General features: G+C 35.0%; 1 protein-coding gene across 3 annotated transcripts in view; it reads right to left on the reverse strand.

Annotated features, from left to right (window-relative positions):
- Window positions 1–686: 686 nt before the first annotated feature.
- TRMT11 (tRNA methyltransferase 11 homolog) overlaps window positions 687–25,700 on the reverse strand; it is a 53,201-nt gene continuing 28,187 nt past the window's right edge. Inside the window, exons 12-14 of one of the 3 annotated variants that reach the window (XR_001826702.2) lie at window positions 20,181–20,301; window positions 19,505–19,653; window positions 3,384–3,507 (exon numbers count right to left, since the gene is read on the reverse strand). Coding sequence is in view for 2 of the 3 variants with exons in the window: in XM_017533333.2 (XP_017388822.1) it covers window positions 3,376–3,507; window positions 20,181–20,301 (253 nt within the window). In the remaining variant the exon portion in view is untranslated. The other 2 variants (XM_017533333.2, XM_037740243.1) reach the window with 2 other exon arrangements.

The raw sequence follows: 25,700 nt of genomic DNA on the forward strand, positions 1-25,700 counted from the left end.
GGGGTCAGGTTCCCTAGCTTTTCACCCCAAAGGATAGACAGGAATGCGCTGGTCTCTATGATTCTATGACTAGATAGAATCACAGTATATTTATCATTCCATTACAATTCTTTGCACTCTAGACGTTATGTTTTCAAACCACTCTGTTTTAGAGAAGATCTTAATGTTTTAGTAAAGTACAAACACCATCAGTCTACTGTTATTGTCTCCATGTGTATGTTCTGGATTAAGGCACTTTTTTTTGTTTGGATTACAAACCACATTACTTGATAAATATCTGAGAAAAATGGGAGTGGGTAAGTTGGAAATGAAAGTAGACTTTACTTATTCTATGAATACAATGCCTCTAAGAACAAAGATTCTTCAAGTGTTTAGTTTTCTAAATAACTTTATAATGGAACAGAACCATAACCCAGCAGAAAGAGCCAAGGTTCTTATTTTGGTATAATTTATTCTCCTTTGGTCAAGCAGGTCAACAATAAGGTCATCAATTGTCTTGGCAACACCCACCTCCATTTCCACCACTGCAATGCATTAATGAGTTTATTTATGCCCTGCTTTATCTACAAAGAATTTTTTTCCTATTATAACTATTAATATGAGCTTAGTTCCACTATGCTTTTTCAAGGGAGATTTATTAAAATGGGATGGAAAAGAAGGTCATTTCCAAAAAAAGTCACCTTCAGTTTTCAACAGAGAAACATTATGTTTTACTCCGTATCTCTTTGGATAAGCAACATTTGATAATATTTCCAACATAAGATGTCAGCAGTTCTTCTAACACCAAATGACTAAGAACTTTTATTCAAGAGCCAGAGTTGCTTATATTGGCATCTATATAACACAACCTCAACATCTAATTTCCTGGTGTTGAAAAAAAGTCAAATCCCTGCTTCTTTAATTTACGAGTATAAAACATATTACCTTAAAAGCTATTGCTGTGTCTCAAACTTTTAAAGCACAATTTTAACCCAATAAAATAAACACACCCACTACAATACCGCCTGTGATGTTAACACATACTCTACTTTCCCCTACGAAACTTGAAATAAGGTGTTTTTTTTTTTTTAAACTTATAATTGCCATTCTTCTTAAAAATATCTCAATGTTTGAGTGAGCTTTCTCAACAAGGAAATAGTGGCAATACTGACTTACCTCCCACAGCTTAAACTGTTTGAAAATGTTTTATTGCTTAATTCTTGTATTTAAAGAGTTAGTCACAAGGAAGTCAGCGGCAAGCTGGCCCAAAGCTGGGTCACCCTGGGCAGGAAGTGGCTGAGAAAATTGTAGCAGATTTTAAACTCTTTAAAATCTGCTGGCCACTTTGGCTAAACACAAAGACCACCTACTCCACTATTCCCTCCCAGCTATCACGGCAAAAAGTACTCACCAGAATGAACAGGAGGAAGGCACTTCTGATGAAATGCCACCAAGGTAACTATCTGGATTTTATGGATATTTAATATATGCCAGAAACAAAGTTACAGATTTTGTCATATTATAAACATTAAAGTGGGCCTGTCCACAGACCACCTAGCGTTCCTTCACAGATTATACTGTAAATCCAAACTACATAACTATCTGAAATGCAGGCAATTTGCTAGGTGATACTGTTGCTGTAAGCACACGAGGAATACGGTGGTAACACAGAAAACCAGGGCAATTCTGGAAATGATCTGCTTTAACTTACGCCAAAAGTAACAAGATCCTAATGCCAAAAAATAAAACTCTCTCAAAATAAGAGGGCTTGAGATTTTGAAGTAATCAGGTTTCTTTTTTTGTTTATGAGTACCAACTAAACAATTGTATATACTCTGAGCCGAGTGACATTTCAGGAATGGGAAACTAAATTTCCTGATTAATACGAAAATAAGCCTCATAATAAGAATCATAGTTTAGAAGACCTCAATTAGTAGTAATATCAAATAATTTGAAATATATTTTAAAGTGTTGGATAATTTTTAAGAATAGTATCACTAAAATTAATATTGCAACTTTCCAGAACTATTTGGACTAATTTTTGTAACCACCCAAAAAAGGGGCTAACCTAAAACTTTATATTCCAAATTGAGTCAGTGACAAAGTTTCAAATGCACCTCGCCACATAACCTCAAAACACTTTAAGGTGTTTTACAACAGAAATACTGAAAATAAATCATCCTTGAATACTTTTAGATTTCCCCCAGTGTACCACAAATCACATCCAGAAACCCAAACAAAATAATCACTGAAATGTTTGAGATATGCTGCTGAAATCCCGAGCTACAAGACAAGAAAAGGAGAGAGACCAAAGCAGATAGCCTGATGTCTCTTTGCTTGAGCAGCCCTGGGCTTTTGGAGGTCCTAAGCCATGCACATTAATACCCTGAGTCCATAAAAGTCAGCAGTAACACTAAAATAATAATAAATAATATAGACTCTGGTTAGAAAGAGAGGATCCGTTTACTGCCACCCTGCTGAGGTACGTTTGACCACCAAAGGCAAGAAAGCTATTAGCATCCTGAATTAATGGGTATAGTGGTTTTCAAACAAGATATTTTCATGATGGACACCATGTGGACTCAGCAAAGTTTCTCCTTCAAGAAAAATATAGCTTCTATTTCAAAGGGCACTGATTAGGCTTAATACCATTAGGGAACCATCAAGGATTTGTGTTGTTGTTACTGCTTTTAACTATCAGTTACTTTCTAAACCAAAAATTGTGGGTAGTTAACTTGACCAACAGTCAACAGTTAGGAATGCAGGAGCAAATCCAAGGTACAAAAGAGCTTCAAATGTAGACAGACCTTACGGAGTTTAGAATCTTTTTAGGTAGTTAGGTCTTAGCCTTTCTTATCATCACAATTAGCATTATGACTTCCTTGTCTGGAATTTCTACAAAAAAATTTATTTCCCTCATCACATCCCCCCCTGAAAACAACTAGATACAACACTATTTTAGAAATTCTCAATATGGTTTATTAGTGGCAATGTAAATCGATGACAATCAAAAACCAAATAAACACATCTACCAAATGAATAAATTCTTGACTACTATTAACTGCTTATAATATATCCAGCAGATGTTTTAAAAGTCAACAGTATTAATTCCCTTGTAGATTAATTGTAAAAAAAAATAACTGTTTTCAGTCCATCTCCATCAATACTTAAAAGTACAAATATACATTAAATAAGATTAAAAAGACTGTAAATCAGACAACAAAAAAGTCTACAAAACAAAGATAACTTTTAAAACATTGCTCAGTTTACTTTGTAGCTTTCTTATGTAAAATATTTTAAAGCAGTACATATTTTCTGGATCATACATGAAAGTTCACATCCAGATGTCTTTTCTATCAAATTCTTATGCTTTCTTCGTTGTCAAAATCTTAATTTTCATTCCTGGCTGGATTTTTCTTCCTTGGCAATTCTTTTTGTTACCCCACTAAAATATTTCTCACGGAAGGAATTATGACCTTGGTATGGCAGAAAATGATCACTTAGCAGATGTGAATACTGGTCTTGATTCTGTTTGGTTGGAAAATACAAAATATAAAAACAATTTCTTTAGTTAGCTTGTCCCAAAGCTGTCATTTATTTTCTTAAGCAAAATCTCACTCTCTAGTGCATACTTATTTTCCTTCACTACTTGAATTAGAAATAGACCATCACTTTACCTTATCATGCTTGGATATCCAAAGTGTTTTCATTTACTTTACCTCAGTTAAGCCTCATAAAAGTCCTCTGCACAGAGGACACATTTCTTTTCTTTTTTTCTGTTTATTTTTTAAAATTCAGACAAGGCAAAGAGAATGGTTCCAGGTAACAGAGTCAAGGCTATAACTTTCTTCTGATTCCTAGTTCAGCACACACTGAAGTTACCTGTGCCTATGGATAAGAATTATTAAACAAGGAAGCTTCTACTCAAGAAAAAGTTGTGAACCGACAAAACAATGTGTTTGTGTGAGGTCATACATACACACAAAATTGTCTGGGGTATTTCCATATTCAGTTAATGAAATAATTCCTGCCAACTTTAAGTGAACACAGTGGATGAAGATACAGGCTAAACAAGAGATTTCCACACTTGCAGACTTCACAGACAAGTAAGGACTAGTGCTCAGACTGACATCTAATGGTAATAACCAACCTGGGTTAGAATGTCAAACATATTTTGGCTTCGAAAATTGAGGTTCCTGGCAGAAAACACTGAAATACTGGCTTCTCATCCAACTTCACTAACCATTCCAAGCTAAGAAAAATATCTAATTAGACATAAAATCTTATCTCCCAAATACTTCTATAAATTCATATTCAATTATACCTCGATTAATGTGATTTTGAGGAGTGGTGTAGAGACTTAAATGGAAAACATGAAGCATAATTTTTTATCCTGATTTCAGTATCAAAATTGTTGCTAAAAATATAAAAATATATCTGGAATATAACAATCCTCAAAATATTTTTGCACTTTTGCAAAAATATTTTTGCCTGTGTAAAATGAGTGCCTTTATCTTTCCATCAGCTCTAGCATTAATAAAAATCCAGGTTTAGCCAAAATAATGTTGGCGGATTTGTTTATTCAGAAACTATTTTTGCCACATATATTTTTAAAATCACACCAAAACCCCAGATTATTAAAAATTAAACATGCCCAGATTTCCTGATTCACCAAAGATAAACAGGTGGCTACTGAAATTTTATGGCACTAAGTATATTACAGTTCCAAATTCCTGCATGTACATGAAAACACGTCAAAGGTTACTATTAATAACTTTAGGCTACATACAATACAATCCCCAAAAAGATAAATTTTAGATAGTCAAGGTGTAGGTATACAACTAAAGATACAGAATGAAAGGTAACATTTGCTGAGTATTTTGTATAGACCAAAAACAATACTAAATGCTTTATATGTACTACCTAATAAAACTTGTCAGCTCTAAGAATTAAGTACATTACTATCACTATTTTACAGATGAGGAATTATTTAAGAGTACAGGTCCAAGATAATACAGTTGGTAAGTGGCAGAGCTAGGCTTTGAACACAGATTGGTTTGACTCTAGAGACTGTACCCTTAACTACAAGGTAATGAGGTTTTCTCCAAAAGAGCTATCTTTTTTCCCCAACTCAAAGAGCAGGAGGAGCTCTGAGAATATAGGTGATAGACTAAGGCTATGACAGCTGAGCTGCCCACCAAGAAAGGAGTAGAAATGGGTAAGAGGTCTTACTAATGAAGGCCTATTAACTAAGGATATATTTCAATGGCACAGAGTTTTCATACCAAGAGGAGGTATAAAGAGCCACAGGGAAGCTGAAGGATAACAAAACCCCGAAAGAACAGGTGACTTCACAGGTGGATTCAAGTTTGGTCCACGTATCAAGACTGTGCCAGGACAGCGGCAACACAGAACAATGTTTCAGCATTTAACGTCAACTACTTCATTTCAACTTTTATCAAAAGTCTAACTGAAGTCCATCAACTGCTCCTCCAGGTATTCGAAATTCTGTCTTTATGTCAATAAGATCACTAGAAAACTTGACCACTTCCTGCGCTATGTTAGCTTAATCCTGGCAGAATGTTTTTCTTTGGTTCTATTTTAAAGCTACGTCCAGATGCTGTCATCTTTTCAGCTACTATGTTGATCCTCACAATTCTTGGCATCGCTCCCCATCCAGTCACCAAAATCAGAAACCTGGGTCAGATGTGTCTTCTCAGATTTGGTCAGTCCTAAAATCTTAGCTTATATACCCTGAATATCTCAAATCCACTTCTCTCTACTCATAATTCTAATATTTAATGTAGGCCTTCCTCAACCCCTCCTCTCTTTTCCCTAAATGGCCAGCTGCCCTGCCTTTAGTGGTTCCTTCTCCAGTGTATTCTCCATACTGAGACCAAGCCTAATTTATTAAAATGCAAATTTAATATGGCAACCACTTGTCTAAAATCCAAATGAGTTCAAATTTTCCATAATTCTCAGGATTTTCCCTTGACATTTGGGACTTACATTCAATTACTTATCACTTTGCAGAATGACGTATCACTTTCTTCTGTACAGTAGGAATCAGAATGCAGTCAGGCCATAAAGTAATTCCTTAGCTCTGCCCTCCTGTCCTCTTCCCTCCTCTTGGCCCCTCTAGACCATTCAAGATCACCTACCCCTCAAACTGCACTGTGGATTAAGGAGGCTAAGGTAAGACAGAAACATGATTCCAGCAAACTGACCCGGGCTCAGTTACTAGCATGCCTAACTGACCTAATTTCTGGTTATGCAGCTCCCAAAAGGGAAGCAGAAGACAAGGCCCAAAGCATGATGGAAGATGGGCTCCCTCCAGGGACCAAAGGAAGGGCTTAATAAAATAGTTTGTTTTTGACCACAGGGATAGAAATAAGGCAAGTATTGGTCATAAAGTCAGAGAATGTAAAGATTAGAGTCAGAGACTGGGAATGAACAGCAGAAGCCTGAAAACTCCATGAGTAATTATGAAAATGTATACTAATGATTACTGAGAAAACATTTACTACTTAAGACATTCTTTACTGTAATAGTTTAGGCCCCTCAGAATAAAGTAAAGGCAAAGTAAGTCCTTAACAGACCGTGTGTTCTATTCAGTGCTATCGGGACACAGTGGCAAAGACATATATATGCTAATTGAGAAGTTAGGAAAGATCATTAACCTTAGAAATGCAACTCCTGGGGGGAAAATCCTATTTTCTTATTTCCCAGGTAGTAGGGCAGAATCAGTGTGAAGTGTATGTTTGGGTTCTGTGCTAAAATGTCCCCTTTCTAGAAGACCAAATGACTCCGATTGCAAAACAGAACATTTATCATTTGTAACAGAAACTCTGGAAAACCCAAAAGCTCCAAATCCCTTACGCAGCCAGAGATCTGGCAGGAGCCAGTCTATTACCTAGCAGCACAAGTCCTGCTTCAGAGTAAGACATTCCAAGGACTCTGGCTACTATTTTCACTTAAGTGCAAAGGCCATGGTTCATAAAATGTTCTGACGAAACACTTGGTATGTCTGTGGTCCAACATGTATCATTACATATAATCATACATGTAAATACCACATACCTGGGAACAATACACATTTAACTAAAATACACCCAGACCATATGAAATATACTATAGTCTATGAAGCATTCAGAACTTATATTATCACCTTAATGCTGAAAAAAACAGCAAACTCATTTTTTGTTTTCTCTTTTCTCTCTACCTCTCTTTCATCCTATCTTTAGTTTGCCAGGGCTTACATTTGAGATGATGATATTCAACTCTACATATTTTTCATCACCTTTTCACGACTCTTCTCTATTCACATTCCCTGCGCATCTCAACCAGGAATATCTGCAAAATTTTTTTTCAGCACAGTATCTCAAAGGCCAAAGTGCTTACTTAAAAGGAGAAGAGTGTCCTCAACAAACACAATCTTTGGTCTCCCTCACTAACTCAAGCTCGCCCCAGTGTTTGACTTTTGGTTTTGCTAACATTTCCAAATTCATCTACCACTATCCATCGTGATATCATCTACATATCACAAAACCCGAGTTCTGCCAATGTTTAGTAAGCAAAACCTACTTGGTGGAAAATAAAAACACACAGAGAATTAGGAAATGGCAAGAGAGAAGACTATGGTGATAAAACAACTACACTTTCCAAATTTCTTAACCATTGGTAGTAATTAAGAAGATATAAATAAAATATTAAGACTATTGATTATACTATTATCATTTTTTATAATCAGAAGAGTTTCTGTAGGTAAATTTGTGCTACCCGCAAATGGCTATATAAGGGATATAAAACAGCATACAGACCTATTCTTTATCTTTTTAAGACAATCAGCAATTGCAAACATCATAATATACAAGTTATGATTCAAAAAAGGAAGATATCTTTCCTACCAAATATGTGTTATTACATAATTATTTAATTTTCTGTATCTTTTTACAAAAGAGTATCATCTAAATTTTGCAGATAGGGACACAAGGGGGCCAAAGAGTTTAAATAATCTGCCACAATTCACACAGCTAGTAGGTAGCATTGCCAGAATTGTAGCCTAAATCAGACTTCAAAGCTCATGTTTTGCCCATTATAATTTTCTTTTTTTTCAGTAAAAATTACATCAAAACAATAGCTAAAGAGTTAATTTCCCGCATGGCGGATTAGTGGGTCATTCAAAAGAGTTTGACATTTAGAGGACATTCCTCACTGAACGGCAACATTATGGTAGCACATATTTCAGATCTAAACTTTTAGGCAGGACTCCTTTAACCACTGTCCCACCCAGCCAATTTCCTGTCCTATCAGTACTGCTAATTCTAAACATAAACCACTCGAGGAATTTTAACACACTTGCCAAAGAAACCAAAGAAAGGCTTACAAATTGGTAGTTGACTTTTATGTGTACACTACCCTCTGCTGGTTGGAGCACAGCAGTCCTTCTTTACAGTATTTCCTGATGTGGACTGAAATAGTGTTATAGCATATTGGACCATACATCTGACAGGAGCACCCTGCTGTAATAGCTGCTTGTGAGTCCTGGATTGCTGTGAACATCTAGAGTTCCACAGTCCCAACGTGACCAAGCTGGCCTTTTCCTCAGGGAATGATAGCATTTATTCACACCACTTCATTTTTAAAGAATGATGCAGAAATACATATTCATCTCAGTGATTCGAACGTGTAACACTGTCTCAGTGTCCAACCTAAAATTCCAAATTACTCTCTAGAATAAGAAAGAAAAAGTAGATAAACGTGACTTTATTCAAGTCAATCTTTGCCTTTACAACTATACATCAAAAATACAACATTTAAAAAGAACCAAAACAGATGCTAAAAGTATTTCAGTCACTTATAATAAATTTCAATCTAGTGGGGAATTCATTATCAAGAAAGGAAATCAAGTTGTATGTTCTATAGTCCCATTCGAAACTGCTGCTTTAAATGGAACTCATGACCCTCTGGATTACACCGTGAGAATACATATATAAAAAATGTTTCTCAAACTGACCATCGTAAACTGCTCAGACTTCAAAGGAGCAAAGATGCTTCATTGAGAATTCCACTTAGATAAAACTATCCTCCTGATTGCCTTCTCCCAGGAATCTGCTATTCTCTTTCATCACCTCCTTCTTAAATAAAGGGAAGGTGTTATAATCTTCCACAATAAGTCAATTCAGCTACTTTACTGGTTTGCTTCTTATGAGAAATGAAGCCTAGGGATCATAGGATTAAAATATTTTTGTCCCACTAATTTTTGAAGAGTAGTATCAGGGTCATGATAAATTCAATGTATTTTCAAACAGAAAACTTTCGGCTAGCTATAACTATCTGTTCTTACTCCTCCTTCAAATTGATGATTTAAATTACCACTGATATGATTGTTTTTATTCTAGAACGGCCCAGAGTAATAACTTAAAAGTTACTATTCTTTCCACAAATATTTATTGCATGGTGAGCAAAAGAGTCAAGGTCTATGAATTCACAGAGCTTGTATAGTGGTGGGAAAGGACGACATTAAACAATATACATCCAGACATACACTTACAAACTGTGATTAAACACTGGGAAGAAAAGAGTACAGTAAAAACAGAAGGAAACACCTATTCAGAAAGCGTGAAGGGAAAGGACAAGAAAGGCTTCTCTAAAGAAGTGACATTTATCTGAAACCTAAAGGATGAATTACAATTTTTTTTTGAGATGGAGTCTTGCTCTGTCACCAGGGTGGAGTCCAGTGGAGCAATCTCGGCTCACTGCAATCTCTGCCTCCCAAGTTCAAGTGGTTCTCCTGCCTCAGCCTCCTGAGTAGCTGGAATTACAGGTATGTGCCACCACACCCAGCTAAATTTTTTTGTATTTTATTAGAGACAGGGTTTCACCATGTTGGTCAGGCTGGTCTCAAACTCCTAACCTCGTGATCCGCCCACCTTGGTCCTCTCAAAGTGCTAGGATTACAGGCATGAGCCATGTGCCCAGCCAAATTAAATTTACTCATATGAAAAGAGGGAAAGAAAACATTCTAGGAAGAGGAAACACAGTGTGTTTGAGAAGACTCTGAGACTAAAAGGAGGTAAGTCCACTCTGGGACCTGAAAGAAGACCAGGGTGGCTAAAAACTGACAAGCAAAGGGGAAGGTGGTGCAAGATGAGACTGGACAGGCCAGAAGTAGATCAGGCTGACATAAAGATTATGTAAAGGACTCTGAATTTTATTCTAAATTCCATAGAAACCCATTGATGAGATTTAAGCAGGGGAGTTTCCTTATCTATTTGTATTCTGAAAGATACTCTGGCCACCATGTAGGAAATGCATGGAAGGAGAAACTGCAGCAGCAGAGAAATTAGTAGAAGATTATTACAGCAGCTTAAGAAAACAGCACTGCACCACAGTCCTGGGGGTAGGGGTGAGAAATAAAAACATATACAAGAAAACAATCACCCACTCAGTTGTTCCAAGCCAGATTTCTGAAGTATCATCCTTAACTCATTTCCCTCACCCCAATTATCCAATTAATCACCGAGTCCTGCCACGTCTACCTCCCCCAAAACTCTCAATTCCACCATGTCCTCTACAATCTCCATTCTTCTTTGGTTTACAGCCTCACCATCTTTGCCTGACTATGCCAGGAGCCTCCTCAGTGGTATCAAGATATCTTTCCACAGCCCAAGTTCACTAACACAGTGAAGCTAGGATGACCTTCACAGAACACAGAGCTTCTGCCACTCTCCTAACACCCCTCATGGGCTTGCCCTTATCAATAGGATAAACTTGAAACTCCTCAGTAGGTCAGATCCTTCAACATTGGACATCCCTCTTTTTAGTCTTCCAGGTCACCTCCAGCTGTTCTTCCCCCACTGCTCAATATTTCCAGCTATGCTGAAGTCCAGGGTTCCCTGCAGGTACCACAAAGACTCTCATGTTTCTGTATCTTGCTTAAATTGGCTTTCCAACCAAATTCCTCACCTCTCTTCCCTCAAGCACCATCTCCTCAGGTAGGTGCTTTTCTATGTTCACACAACACCTCTCACAGAACACTACAGAACACAAGACGCTATGTTGGAATACAGTGTGAGTGACCATTTCTCCTGAGGTACAAGTTTTCTAAGGATAAGAAGCCTTCGTCTGTTCAGCCTCAACACCTGACATGAATGATCCCATAAACACATGTTGTGTGATGAAAACTAAGGCCTTCCCCTCAAGGAACAGGTAATTAAGTAAGGAAAGTAAAATATACAAAAATAGGAAAAGTGTATGAATGTAAAAATTGTTAGGCAAATAGCTTTTATTTTCCTATTTCTCATAACACCTTTTCTAAAAGTTCACCTGTCCTCAATTCTTACATTAATATCTGCTTATTTACTCCCAGCAAAAACTTACATCCTTCTTTAACAGAGCAAACAGCAGTTATCAGATATGAATTTCCTCAACCTCCTTGCCTCACTCACCATGCCTATCCTCTACTACAAACTGGCTCCTACTGGCTTCACTGTAAAGTCTCATCTCCTGCACCACTCCCTATCAATATAATGATAAAGTCAAAATTCTCTCCTGGTGTTCCTTCATTGCCAAGAGTTAATTTAACAGAATTCCTGAAACTTCAGTGAAAATATCTAATGATGATCATCAATTTATAAAATCATTATTCTTTAAAAATAAGATATTTCCACTTTCCAGAGGATGAAGTTGCAGAGTGCTATAGTCATTCAGCAGAAAACCAAATGGTTTCTATTTTAATTGTAGGTCAGGTTTAAGCTGTCCTTTTACTCACTGGCAGTTCCTGATAATGAGATAATGATTTCTTCTACCTCACTAGTATTAACCTTAAGTCATTTATACTCTCAAAGTGACAGTAGTTTATACAAAACAGCAGTTTCATTGCAAACGCTTGAATACAAATGGCTTATGAAATTTATTCTATGATAAGTGAAAACCAGTGATGCTGTCACCATAGTGGAAGACACCAAACTGGTAGTGTTCATCTAATTTTGTGGGGGAAAACTTTTTTAGATTTATGGGACAGATTAAAACTATGATATACATTCTTAAATAAGGTGTAAGGAAGAAGGCAAAGAGATGGAAGAGAAAAACAATGGGTTGGTTTATTTTCTTGTAATCAGCAGAGAGTGAAATGAAATGTAAATGACAGTGCTGAATATAATGGGGCTCAGTTCAGCTTCAGGGTAATTACCCATGTCCGGCTTTTGTTTAAAAATCCTGCTCTCCTTATCAAAGCTTCCCACTGTTCTACATCTGGTACTGGACAGTAGCTATAGAAACCACTTGTGCTAAAGTTATACAACTATAAACAGTACTAGGCCATTCCCAAACCAAGGACAAGCAGGTCAAAAATCTGGCATCCAATACTATTAAGAGAAATGTCTAGTTTTATTCCTAATGAGAACAAGGTACCACTGGAAATCTGCATCCTTTAATTGGATATTTACATACATCTATACTTTTTAAAAATTTCACTTACAAGATAGTAAGTTACCTAAAATCTATGAAAGTATTTTAACATGTATTAAAATCTTCATAGTTCTCAAAATGAGTGACAATGATTAAACTTTGACATCTGGCACTCAGCCTGTAATTTCTTAATAATTATTAAAAAACCATTGGGGATATTAGTCCTTATCCTGACAACACAGAAGTATTAACACTTTCTATATGCTATCTACTGGAATCTATACTTTATAAAATTCAAAACTTTATCTAAAAAAATATTAAAAGAATACAAAGTCAACACATTAAACACTTAATGACCACTTCTTAGTTAACTGTATCTAGTATTTAATTAAAACTAAAAATCTTATTTAACACCTTCTTAAGTAGCAATAAATGAGTAGCAGAACAAAATATGTGCAGGCACGCACATATATATGCTCTCAGTTTAATGAAGGGACTATTCCTCTCCTATGTGAGTTTTTAAAATTTCCATAATCCATTAAAAGAAAAATTAACAAAAATGAATATGCATTTATACAAAGATCAAAACCAGGCAAAACTACACTGCTTAGGGATGAATTCAATAGTGGTAATATGACAGAAGAAAAGCAAGATAATGATTACCATAAAAGTCAGAATAGTGGTTACATTGCAGGGGAAGGTATTTATGATCAACAATAGCCACAAAAAGGGGGTTTTTCTGGAGAGCTACATTACTCTATAACCTTGACCTTGGTGGCAGGTACATGGATGTTCACTTTATTAAGTCGCACATTTATGTCTTAAGTAAAAAATACACATTAAAAATCTCAGGGTTTGATTCTTAGAAGATCATAAAGTAGAAAGAGGACATAAGTTTACATGCGAATTTGAAAAACACCAGAAAGATAATTCTAAGTTAAATAACCATATGATAAATAAGAAAACTACAAAAATATACAATGATGAAAATCTGTCACTCATGCAAGAATTATAAAAGAAGCTCCAAAGGATTATACTCATTCCACACAGAAACTTTCCATTTCTCTAAATCATTCACACGTTGGAATCCCTGAATCATATTTATATTTTTGATTGACCTATGCCTAAGATTCTATAACACCAGTACTTTAAAAACTGTTTTACTGGCAAAGCTTAAAAACATGAACATTAGAGCTGGAACCATAAAGACATATGTTCTCTCTGTCTTCAGAGAACTGCTTATTTCTGCCAGTAAAATAGTGCTATCTAAACAGAACCAAAAGATGCAAGATCTAGATATCTTAAGCGCCTGCTTTCCTGGAGCTAGTGGGGAAGAGAGTTTTGCTTTTCCTTGGTTATCAGAAACAGTAGTTTAAAACTATTATGATAGCATTAACTTAAAAAATCCAGTTTGACAAAATCATTTTATTTGCAGAAGTATAAAAGAAAAATGATCTTCCATGATGTAAACTCAAGAAAAAGTACCACCAACAGCAAAAGAAAATTCATTTGGAACTAAGTGGACTACATGAACCTGAAAACAGAATTCAGGCAGCATGATATGCAGCATTTGCTGCTTTCTGCTTCTCTGAGTCTTTTTCAAGTACCTCAAGTTAAGTCATAATTTATAAATAATGCAAATTGGTTTCCTTCTGACTTGGTATACAAAATAATTTTTAAAAAGACTCTCTCTCTGATACACACACACATTCATGGTGATAAGTATTGGAAAGTATTAAGACCTACAACGAGTTTATGTCCAATATGTCTTAAGTGTCACCATGCCTTGTTTTTCTCACCAATAAACGAGGTTATCACCTATCTCTTACCCTTTGTTTTAAATGCTTCACACCTGATCGCTAATCTTTCATAGTTCTAATCAAAAGGGAACCCACAGTACTGGCAAGAGATAGGCAAAAACTATGAAATATTTCAGAAGGAAAAGCCAATCAGAAGAGACCCACTTTAATTCAAATAGCTGTGAAAGGAAAACACAACTACAACAGTAATCCTGAGAAAGGATAATGTGTAATGGAAACAGGCATCAGCTTTATGTCAGCAAAACACCAGAATTTATGATCAGCAATACTACTATCATTCTAATATGTAAACTATTTATCATAAAGACTAATTTCTTCCACTTCAAGCCATCTATAAGTCATTTTCTCAAGTGACCTCACTGTCTATTCTCTCCTTTATTCGTTTAAAAAAGTACTGTTTAAAGTTAATGGCTCTTTGTCCTTCACAGCTTCAAAATCTTTCAGTCCTTTAGTTAAAACCCACAGTTTTGGCCACACTCCATTCTGATTAATGCATTCATCAGCTTCATGTTACTGGACTCTTTCATTCAATCCAAAATAAAAAAATTATATAAACTGTCATCAAATGCCACTGTGACCTTCCAGTATTCCTCTTTTAAATAATCTAAACTATACAATTGTTATTTTAAAAAAAGACAACTGATTTACACATATTACAACTTTAATCTAAATCAATAGCCATATAATATCTAGAATTAAACTTACCTATACTTCAATGCTTCTCAAACCACTAGGAAAATAAGGTAGCATGTCAGGTAAACAAGCCACAAAATGAATAAGGCACATGATGGCCCACTTAATGCAATAGTAATTTAAAATAATTTTTTATATTTAATCATGTATATTATAGAGTAGACTATAAAAGTTGCATGAATTTTTTAAAATGATCTCAAGGAAATCTTGAAAAGGCTACTGTGAGTACTCTTTCATCTGTTGAAGTAGATTCTATGGAAAAGGTTGAGAGTATTGTGTTAAGTGACTTTCATTGAAAACATAACTATTATACCTCAATCTTTTGTGGACAACTCTGGAAATCAGCATGTTTATCCTATATGTTTCTTATAAGAAAAATGTTTTATAGAAGTAACCACTGTGACTACAACCACATATAGCAGCATCAACTACATGTTGTGTTAAGAGGGACAATGAGTTCCAGTAAAACAAACCACACTCCACCATGGCCCCAAAAGTAACACTAGCTTAACAGCGGACAAGGAAAGACTATCTGTAAAAAAAAAAAAAAAAAAAAAAAAAAAAAAAAAAAAATAAAAAAAAAAAAAAAAAAAAAAAAAAAACTAGTAATATGTCACTCAAGAATATTTACCTTTTAATCTTGGCATATTCTAAAGGTAGAAATATGTTTCAGTAGAAAGTCAACAAGATGTAGAAAAAAGGACACAGAACTTCAAGCACAAAGAGGAGTTTTGGTCTCAACTCTGCCACTTACTATTTAAGCGAACTGGGATAGTCCCAGGCAACTCTTCATTTCTAAATGGGGAAATTAATAAAGTCAAATGGATAGGAAAGCTTTGTAAACAATAATGCATTATAAAAGTGTTATAATTCACTTGACTTTCAGAATATATCAACAAAGAATAATGAAGAAAACCTGGCCCTTCTTCTCAGCCAACTTCAAAATTTTAATACAGTGGTCAAGAATTTTCTTCTTTACTACTTATGTGCCATAAGCAAGTCTAAAAACTATGGCCAATAGTCTAAGGATTCAACATTTTATAAAATATCAATATTCCTTAGACAATTTTTGTTGCAACTTACATTTACATTTTTAAAAGAGGGAAAAGGAGAATATAACAACATACCAAGTGGGCCAAAAGTTATACTGAAGTTAAACCTAACAAGCGACAAATCAAAAATGAAGAGACACAGTATACAAAAGTGTAAAAATCTAAAACTGATAGTCTTCTGTTGCCAAAATCAACAATGCTGAACAAGCCCAGGAATAATTTGTTAGACGTGTGTGAGAACTGTTTGACAATTTTATGTCATCACTTGCATTATAAAGGATTGAGATCCTGCTGCAATTATATACACTCCTCTCCACACAAACAAAAGGTAGAAATGAAGTAATTAATTAAATACCAAACATGATTAATTTAACATGACAAAGTATTTTCGGTCATAGCAAACATCATACTAATAAAAACTCACTAGTTAAATTCAATCTTACATAGGGAAGACCATTTCAAAAAATTACAAGGCTTTTCCTTGTTTTTTTAAATCAATTTGAAAAGAACATAGTAAATGGATAAAAATAAAACCCCCAAAAATTGAGCATTGCCTTTACAGGTTTAAAAATACCAAGGGTAAGTACCCTCACTTATTTTAATATAAGACAAAAATTCTCAAAAGCCCATTTTTCTTTGAGTCTCAAAAAATTTGCTTAAAGAAATACTATAAGTCTGGGAAAAAATACCAGACTTTCTTAAACAAATAAAACTCAGCAGGACGCAAGTATAAAAATTAGTTCACCATGGATCTTAATCTTTAATTTGTCAATTAAAATAGAATAGCTGATTTATTATGTGGCTGCATGAATTATTCAAGAGTCTCCACATCTTCCTTCTCCTAATTCTTTGGAATACTATTTATGTATGTCACACAATGAAGAATATTAATGTCATTTACTTTACTTTCTAATATCATGACTTAAAACTGCAAAATCTACAGGTAATTACTGTTTTTTACATATATTACTCATGTGCCTGGCACATAAATGTTAGTTACTATTATATTACTAACTCAAATGATTCCATTAAATGCTATTATTTCTAAGAGCTGTAACATTACCATCTGAATTATCAAAATGCCTTACTTCATTTAAAATACTAAAAGACAAATGTATATATGAGGATAAGTGACTAGAAGAGGAAAAAAAGCATCCTCTAACATACAACAGACGCCTCTTATTCGATGTGATGGATATTGGCAATGGTCAGTGTAATGGAATGACTTGTGTTCTACCCTAAAATTCCTATGCTGAGGCCCTAACTCTCAATATGACTGTATTTGGAGACGGGGCCTTTAAGGAGGTAATTATGAGTAAATGAAGTCATAAAGGTGGGGCCTTAAGCCAAGAGAACTGGCATTTTTTTTTTTTTTTTAGACTGAGTCTTGCACTGTTGCCTGGACTAGAGTACAACGCATGATCTTGGCTCACTGCAACCTCTGCCCCCTCCAGGTTCAAGCAATTCTCCTGCCTCAGCTTCCTGAGTAGTTAGCATTACAGGTGCCCACCACCATGCCCAACTAATTTTTTGTAGTTTTAGTAAAGACGGGGTTTCACTATGTTGGCCAGGCTGGTCTCGAACTCCAGACCTGGTGATCTGCCCACCTCTGCCTCCCAAAGTACTAGGAGCGAGAACCATCATTCTTTTAAGAAGAGGAAGACAGACAAATGAGGCTGGAGGATGGCTTGAGCCCAGGAGTTTGAGGTTACAGTGAGGTATAATAATGCCGCTGTATTCTCACCTGGGTGGCGAAGTAAGGCACTGCCTAAATCTAAAACTAAAAGAGACGAAGAGACACCAGAAGTGCAGATGCACAAAGGAAAGGCCCTGTGAGGACAGCAAGAGAGTGGAAACCTACAAGAAACCAAGTCTGCTGACACCTTAATCTTGAATTTCTAGCCTCCATAACTGTGAGAAAAAAAATTTCTGTTAAGTTGCCCAGTCTGTGGTATTTGGTTATGGCAGCCCAAGCACACTAATACAGTTAGTTAATTGGTAAAAGTAAATAAAAGCAGGAATAAATTAAAATGCTTTGTAAACACATTAAACTTATTTTAACTTAAAAAACCAATATTCATTTGTATATACTCATACAGAATCAAGACCTATAAAGAATTCTAGTTTGGGCTTCTATAAAATGATGCAAGAACTTACAAAACAATCTGGGTGCAAAAACCAAGATTGCAATTACTTTTTTCCCAACCCATTCTCAATTCAAGAGTCTTTTTTTAAGGAACTCACTTTGTTCTTTCTAAAGCATTCAACTTAGTTTTTATAGAAATTATAACTTTATTCTTACATAAATATTTCACTAGTCTAACTAGTATTTAAGTAGATTACATAATTACCATAACAAATATAACTGGCATAAACAGCTCTGAGAACACCACAAGAGCATCTTGTTAAACGGGTAATTCAGCTGATAGATGCAGAAGTACTGTATATAAATATAGTAGAGATCAAGCAACTAACCAGCTGAAAGTATTCAACATACAACATATTATTGCATCAGGCAGTGTGTTTTAAAAAAGAATGGCCAGTATTGGTTAATCAACAGAGGTTGAAATGGATGTTAGATAAGAGGGCTTCTACTGTATATCCAAATAAATGTTAGTCATTTTAAATTTTCATTCTGGAAGGCTGTAATGATGCCAAACAATTTGGAAACCATTTGTAGAATTTCTGAATCTGCAATGTTTTAAATGTTTAATGACAAATCATCATCTTTGAAACAGAATCTGATTTCCAAAAACAATTTTAAATAATTAGTCCGGTATAAAGTATGAGCAGCAAAGACCAATAAAATCTTTGAAGAAAAGCAAGGTGTTACTATAAAGCAAAATAACTGATTAATATAAAAATACTTTTTAGAGACAAATCTAAAATGTAAGCTTCAAGAACATGCTGAAAAATTATGACAGAAATAGATGAGTACAAAGATTCCACTCCAAGGATGTAATCTGAATATAAATTTCTAGTATTTTTGTTTTAAAAATGACTGCCATACATTTTCATTTTAATTACACCACATATACCTATACATCCATGTTTATATGTATGTACACATATAACCATATATATTCATATATATATATATGTAGTAGACACCAATCAACTACTAATATAGATGTATAGGTTAGCTTTCTTAAAAGCCCTGATACTGGAGCCTGATTACAGATGACAGTTTGTGTCACACTGAAAATTCTGAACATTATTCAGTAATAAAAAAAGATTTTGCATAAGATGGTGAGTTCAGTGTTTTAAGAAGATTCACTTAACATATAAACTAGAGGTATGAAGGAGATCATTTAGGAGACTGAACTTAAGCCAGGTGTATGGTAATAAGGGTCTAAATTAGAGATAGCAAATGGAAATAAAAAGGACAAAAACAATGATATAAAATAATATATGCAAAAGGCACTGTGCAAATATTAGTTTTCATTACTATGAAATAATCCATAAGATGGGAACTATATAAAAACAAATCAAACGCAGACTAGAGATGGGTGTGAAATCTTCAGACACTACCACCTTTCTTCTGCTTACCCTAAAGGTCCAAAGCAAAAATGGGGGTCTTCCAAGTTTCCAGTGAATTTGAGAGAGATTTGGTTGTCAGTCGACAGAAGAACAGCCCAAAGAGTTTTTGTAGATTTAATTAAGCTCCATTATGAGGCACTATTCATGTCAATTCTGGTCTGGGTATGAAATAACAGATGGTTCATTCCTTCTTAAGCTTAAATAAATTTTGTATACAAGAGAGAGAGAAAGAGAAAGAGAGACAGAATGTGTTGGACCCTAACAAACTGGGGACATTTACTTTCTCTCTTTTATAAAGCAACATATTCTCTTCATTACAGTCTGAAATCAAGTAGGTTCTGCTTTAGGAGAAAAATGGTAAGTAGGACATTGCTAATTCAATAACAGTTGTTTAAGAATGCTGTTTTATAACTGAGTTAGCAATAAGGATGTCAAATAAAGCCTGAGAAGTGAGGGTCAACATTTATTTGTACTCTACTCAATGTCTATGTCTATATCCAACTCCTACCCTTCAATCCTAACCAGATGCCACAAATCTCTTCACCTTCTGCCTCTTGCTAAATTCATCTGTAATTTTTTAAATATTAAGGACTAACATTTCCAAACTCAACCACAGGAAAACTATTTAGAAACAACTACTTTTGATTCTTTCAGAATTTATGCCAAAAATACTAAACCAATTTACCTCAAATTTCTTCACCTTTTCCATTGTGATCAAGCGCCTTGATGTGTGACTGGAAAGCTTCTGCTCGCAGTTGCTAATGAGTTTCAGGCAAGGGTGCCAAGGCACCATCTCTTCAGTGTATCTGCAGAAAGAGCAGCTGACTGTTAGGAACACTCACGTGTGTGGCCCACAAAGAATCATGAGTATCACCAAGTGTGGTGTGGGATGCCCTTCACTACATGCTCTTTTTCCCACATATGCTAACTGTCCATATGATCCATAAACTACCTACAAATAAAGTATCTTAATTTTATCATATCTCAAAAATGCAATTTAATTTTTTACCTATAGAATAAGAGAGAAATATTTTAAGTACGTTTTGTTGAAGAATGCCAAACATTCAAACTGCAAAAGTACAAGATGATTCCACCCTACAGAATTCCATAAGAAAAGATGGACAAAAATACACTCAAAAACATCCCTTGACATTCATGAAGGGTTGATTCATCCACAGATTTTTATAAATTCCCAAAGTATAAAATCCACTACAGCATATACTTTACTCTAAATGAAATACTTCTGTAAAATTTTAATAACATCTCGAGACCTCTATTAAGTTTGTAAATATAGAACTACAGTTATTTGTAAAATTATTCAAATAAACTACAACTAAAATAGACACTACAGGTTACATCAACCCTCTGCTCGTATGAACCAAAAAATAAAATGAAAACTATGCCAGTGAGTGGTAGAGACTGCTGCTGTACAGCACATGTCCTACATGGATGGAGATAATGACAATGTCTAGAAAGCAGGATGGTCAAGGGCAGGAGTTCAGAATCTGGCATCTGACAGGTTGTTAGCATCAATTTTGGCAAAAGAAATAGATAACAGAGGTGGGGAAATAGCTATGGAACAGAATGTGAAAGAACAGCAAGGGAGGGGACTCACTAGGCATGGGTGCTTTTAAGAACACTGTGTTGCCAGTATTTATTTTTCCTTTGCAATTTTTTATGCTCTTTTGGATGATGCCTGAACACATTTATTAAACAGGTAATCTTAAAGGTCTGATCCAAAATAGGAAAAGTGCTGATTAGCTTTCATGTAAAGGACCACAATCTCAGCTACCTGTTTTAATGCATCAATACTGTTCTCATCACCACTCTTTCATGAACTTTTCCAGGTCCCACTGACCTTCAACGAGTTATCCCTATTACCTAAACCATATGCTCAAACCCATCATCACCCACTTCCCAAGCATCATTCATAACGCACTTCAGTGGAAAGAATTTATTCTCAGTGGAAAGAACTATCTTGAAGTCATTCTCTGACTTCTTCCTAAAGCTTTCCAACAAGTAATGAGCACTTCAGATTTCACCTCATCTAGTAATTCCTTAATGCTCACTGCATAGCCAGAAATGTCGTACTTCTTATAACACTGACATCAAATTTTGAATCTTTATGCAACGCATTTACGACATGAAAGGATACATTTTTTTTTTTCTTTTTCAGAAACAAGGTCTTGCTCTGTTGCCCAGGCTGGAGTGCAATAGAAAGAATATATTCTACACCATAGTTGAGACTAAAATAAAAAGTGCTAATGGAGAGAAGATATAGCCTTGACCTTAAGCTTACAAACTGTAGGATATATAGATGCTGGAAACTGTGTGTTTCAAACTAAGTAATATACTCTTTTATAAAGGAAAAAAACTTTTACTTCCTGGTAGACTGACTTTAAGTATTTTTATTAAAATGTCACTTAAATAAGTACGAGCATAAATTAGATACAAACTCTTTATGTTTATACCCTAACTATAAAACCCTGAAAGTAAATTTATAAATCAAATCCCAGAGTACAAAACCAATACAATTTTAATTAACATCCATGACATGAGCAATGCTAAACTGCTGAACTAAGCTGCTGCATTTGGTTTAAGAGCAGAAAACCATGTTTACATGTTTTATGTTATCTTTTTTGACTGAATCTTAACTCATTTTTAGCCATTGATCTATTAATTAATATAATCTATTATATTAATGAGCCAATCAATTTAACAATATGCTCCCCAAGTACCATACTAAAAAGATTAAAAATAGCTGTTAAAACATTCTTCGGCTGGGCGCAGTGGTTCTTGCCTGCAAGTCTAGCACTTTGGGAAGCCAAGGTGGGTGGATCACCTGGGGTCAGGAGTTCGAGACCAGCCTGGCCAACATGGTGAAACCCCATCTCTGCTAAAAATACAAAATTAGCCAGGCATGGTAGCGCATGCCTGTAATCCCAGCTACTTGGGAGGCTTAGGCAAGAGTCGCTTGAACCTAAAAGGCGGAGGTTGTAGTGAGCCAAGATGGTGCCATCGTACTCCAGCCTGGGCAACAAGAGCAAAACTCTGTCTCAAAAAAAAGAAAAAAAATCTTCACTGTATATTTACCAATATATTTCATTCCAAAGGACTGTTGGCAAATGGTTAAGTAGAAGGCATAAATCTGTATTTTGCCTGGACTATTATGACAGTACCAAATCCTATCTTAACTCCCTGTTTTTATTAACATTCCCCTACAATCCAAGTTATGTATTTAAAAACTAAGTCATCCTTAATAGGCAAATCCACAGAGACTGACAAGTGGTCGCCAGAGGTAGGGGATGGTAATTGCTAATGCCTATGCGGTACTTCTGGGGTGGGGCTGGGGGGAGTATGAGGAAAATGTTCTGTAATTACCAAGTGGTAATGATCACACAACTTTGTGGATAAACTAAAAACCATGAAGCTGTATACATTAACAGGGTGAATTTCATGGTATACAAATTCTATTTCAATTTTAAAAAATAATAATTGTGTACACAGGCCCTTAGATTTTCCACAAATCAATTTTGACTGTCACTTATTTTCCTGTGAATCGTCATGCTTCAACTACTTTCCAAATGTCACTAGAATTTCAGCTCCCATTTGAGAAACAGATTTTGCATTGATTAAACGTTTACTGAAAACAGCTTAAGAAATCACTTTTTCCTCTTTCCTAAGAGATGAAAAACACGTTCTCTTCACTGATTATAGCCACCACAAAGTTCATCTTAACTATGATCAAAATTTATCTCCAAGTCCTACTTTGGGGCACATTATTAGCTTCTTTCCCACCCTTTAAAAAATTTTTAATTGATGAAAAATTGTATATATTTGGGGGGGTACAATGTGATATTTTAATATAAGTATGTTGTCATGTTATCACTAACACTAGCAGTTAGATTTCTATAAAGGTCATCTTTTATAAAGAAACGCTGTTTCCAATCACTTCAAGAGTTATCTATGTACAATGAAATTAGGTAGAGCTAAATGGATATGTGGAGCCTGGGCAAACAGCTATACTCACTCAGTAGCACACTGACTCCTATGACATCAAACACACATGGACTGTATGTGTACACATTGGACTGACGCCCTGTACACATGATTGTAACACAGATAATCTGGGTCACTTCCAAGTAGTCAAAATTGTAAATAATAAACTCACAAATATCAACAGTCTATAGAAACGGTATGTGTTAAGTCTCTATAAGTGGTAAAAACAAGCTACTATGAGAGCACAGAGGAAGGACTGATTAATTCTGCTGAGACGTATCTGAGATGGTGTCACAGAAGTGTTGACAATTAAGCCAGGCCTTGAAAAATGACTAGAATTTTACCAACTGAGGAAAGAAGAAAGGACATCTCAAACAATGGAAACAGAGCAAATAAAGGTGAAAAGACATAAGATGCACAGAGTATCCTGATGCTGGCAAAAGTCTGATATACTGGAGTAGGAAAGAGTCTAAACTAGAAGGAAAAAAAAACAGCATAAGTTTTTGAGTAGCAGTTTCTTTACTGCAATTTAAATTGTCAAACAGTGAGAAAATTCTTTTCAATTGTTAGCTCTTGTAATTTTCCATATATAACTAAGCTTTTAGACAGTATTTTGCTTCATGTCTTATACTTTTCAATTGATCCTGGGTTAAAATAATACCTGGACTTGGTTATAATGTAACTTGGATCATACAGCAGGATTTGGCTGAGAGTAAATTAATTCAATAACAGAACTAATAGCCTACATTCACTACACCAAAAATACAGAAGTCTTAAAATTAAACTATGCTAAGGTACAACTGTAAATTGAATTCCTTTTTACTCCTGGTCCAATATAAAGCTACATTTTCAATATAACATAATTAAATGAATTCTAAACTGTTTTATTCAGAACATTATTTCAAACTTTTACAGATGACTTTAGACTCAAATTCATCCTGATACTGTGTTATTTTCAAAACAGTAAAGAATTTTCTAAAGAGTAAAGATCTTGGATATGAAAACAGTTCATTTTTTCTAGCATAAACTCAAGACAAATTTAGTTCACTATTAATAATTAATAAGATCACTTTAGGCTTAAAGAGAAAAGACAATTGAGGTCTAATAATGAACATCAGGGGATCTGAAAATAACTCTCTCCAGGGGCCAAAAACTGAGGGAAATAAATGCCACTGTAGTCTTTCCACATGTGTTAGCCAATAACGAAGAAATCCATTCGTTGATAAAACATCTAAGACAAAAAAAAAAAAAAATCGGTAAAACATGTCTCCCTTTTCTATTTCTAAAACATCACTTGGGTTATATGTTTGGAAATTTTCCTTTGTCTAAAATTACTAAAATAGAGAAGTCATTGCAGAAATATCCAGTGGCCACTTTTTAAAGTCTTTAGAAATATATTCAGTTTAAAGAGCCTCCAATATTACTTTTTATAAAGGAATAAAAGAACTCCAAAATAAATTCTTAAACACATATGATTTCAAGTATTATTAAACAATAAACTACAAAACAATCAACAGTCAGATATGCTAAAAAGGAAGGAATTCCTAAAAAACTATTGAGGATATTTTCGAAAGGACAGAAGAGCCAGCTCAAAAAACTCCCGCTGGTCAAATCTGGGACAATTTGAGCAACATAATAATACTACTGATGAATTACAGCCCGATAAATAATATAGGAATATAGGAATCCATGACTCCATGACTCCATACCACTATAAATTAATGAAATAAATGGGGCAGAAAGAAAAGCTCTTTCTTATAGAATACCAACTTCCAAATGCAGAAGAAATGATGGAACAGAAGAATCATTTGGCAACCACCACAGCAGTGGCTGTCAACAATGGAATCATCAATCTGAGTAGTGATCTGATGAAAAACAAGATATTAGTGTAATCTTGTTATATTTTCCCATAAAATATAAATCAAAGAGAAAATGATGATTCAGAGAAGACAAATCTGACAGAAAAGAGCATGACCAGACAATCAAAGTTAACATTACGAGGAGGAGTGGCTTTGTGTGCCCTATGATGTGCTGAAAAGATCATGTCTGTGATATTCTTACCAAGAAAGCATTACCTTAGTCTGGGTATAGAGGAAATATCAGATGGCCCCTGGTTGAAGATCAACCTTCAGAATATAAGCCATGTCCTCGACAAAACTGCCAAGGACACAAAAGATATGGAAAGACAGAAAATATTCCGGACCGG

Source organism: Cebus imitator, unplaced genomic scaffold, assembly GCF_001604975.1.
Source record: "Cebus imitator isolate Cc_AM_T3 unplaced genomic scaffold, Cebus_imitator-1.0 Scaffold81, whole genome shotgun sequence".
Taxonomy (NCBI): domain Eukaryota; kingdom Metazoa; phylum Chordata; class Mammalia; order Primates; family Cebidae; genus Cebus; species Cebus imitator.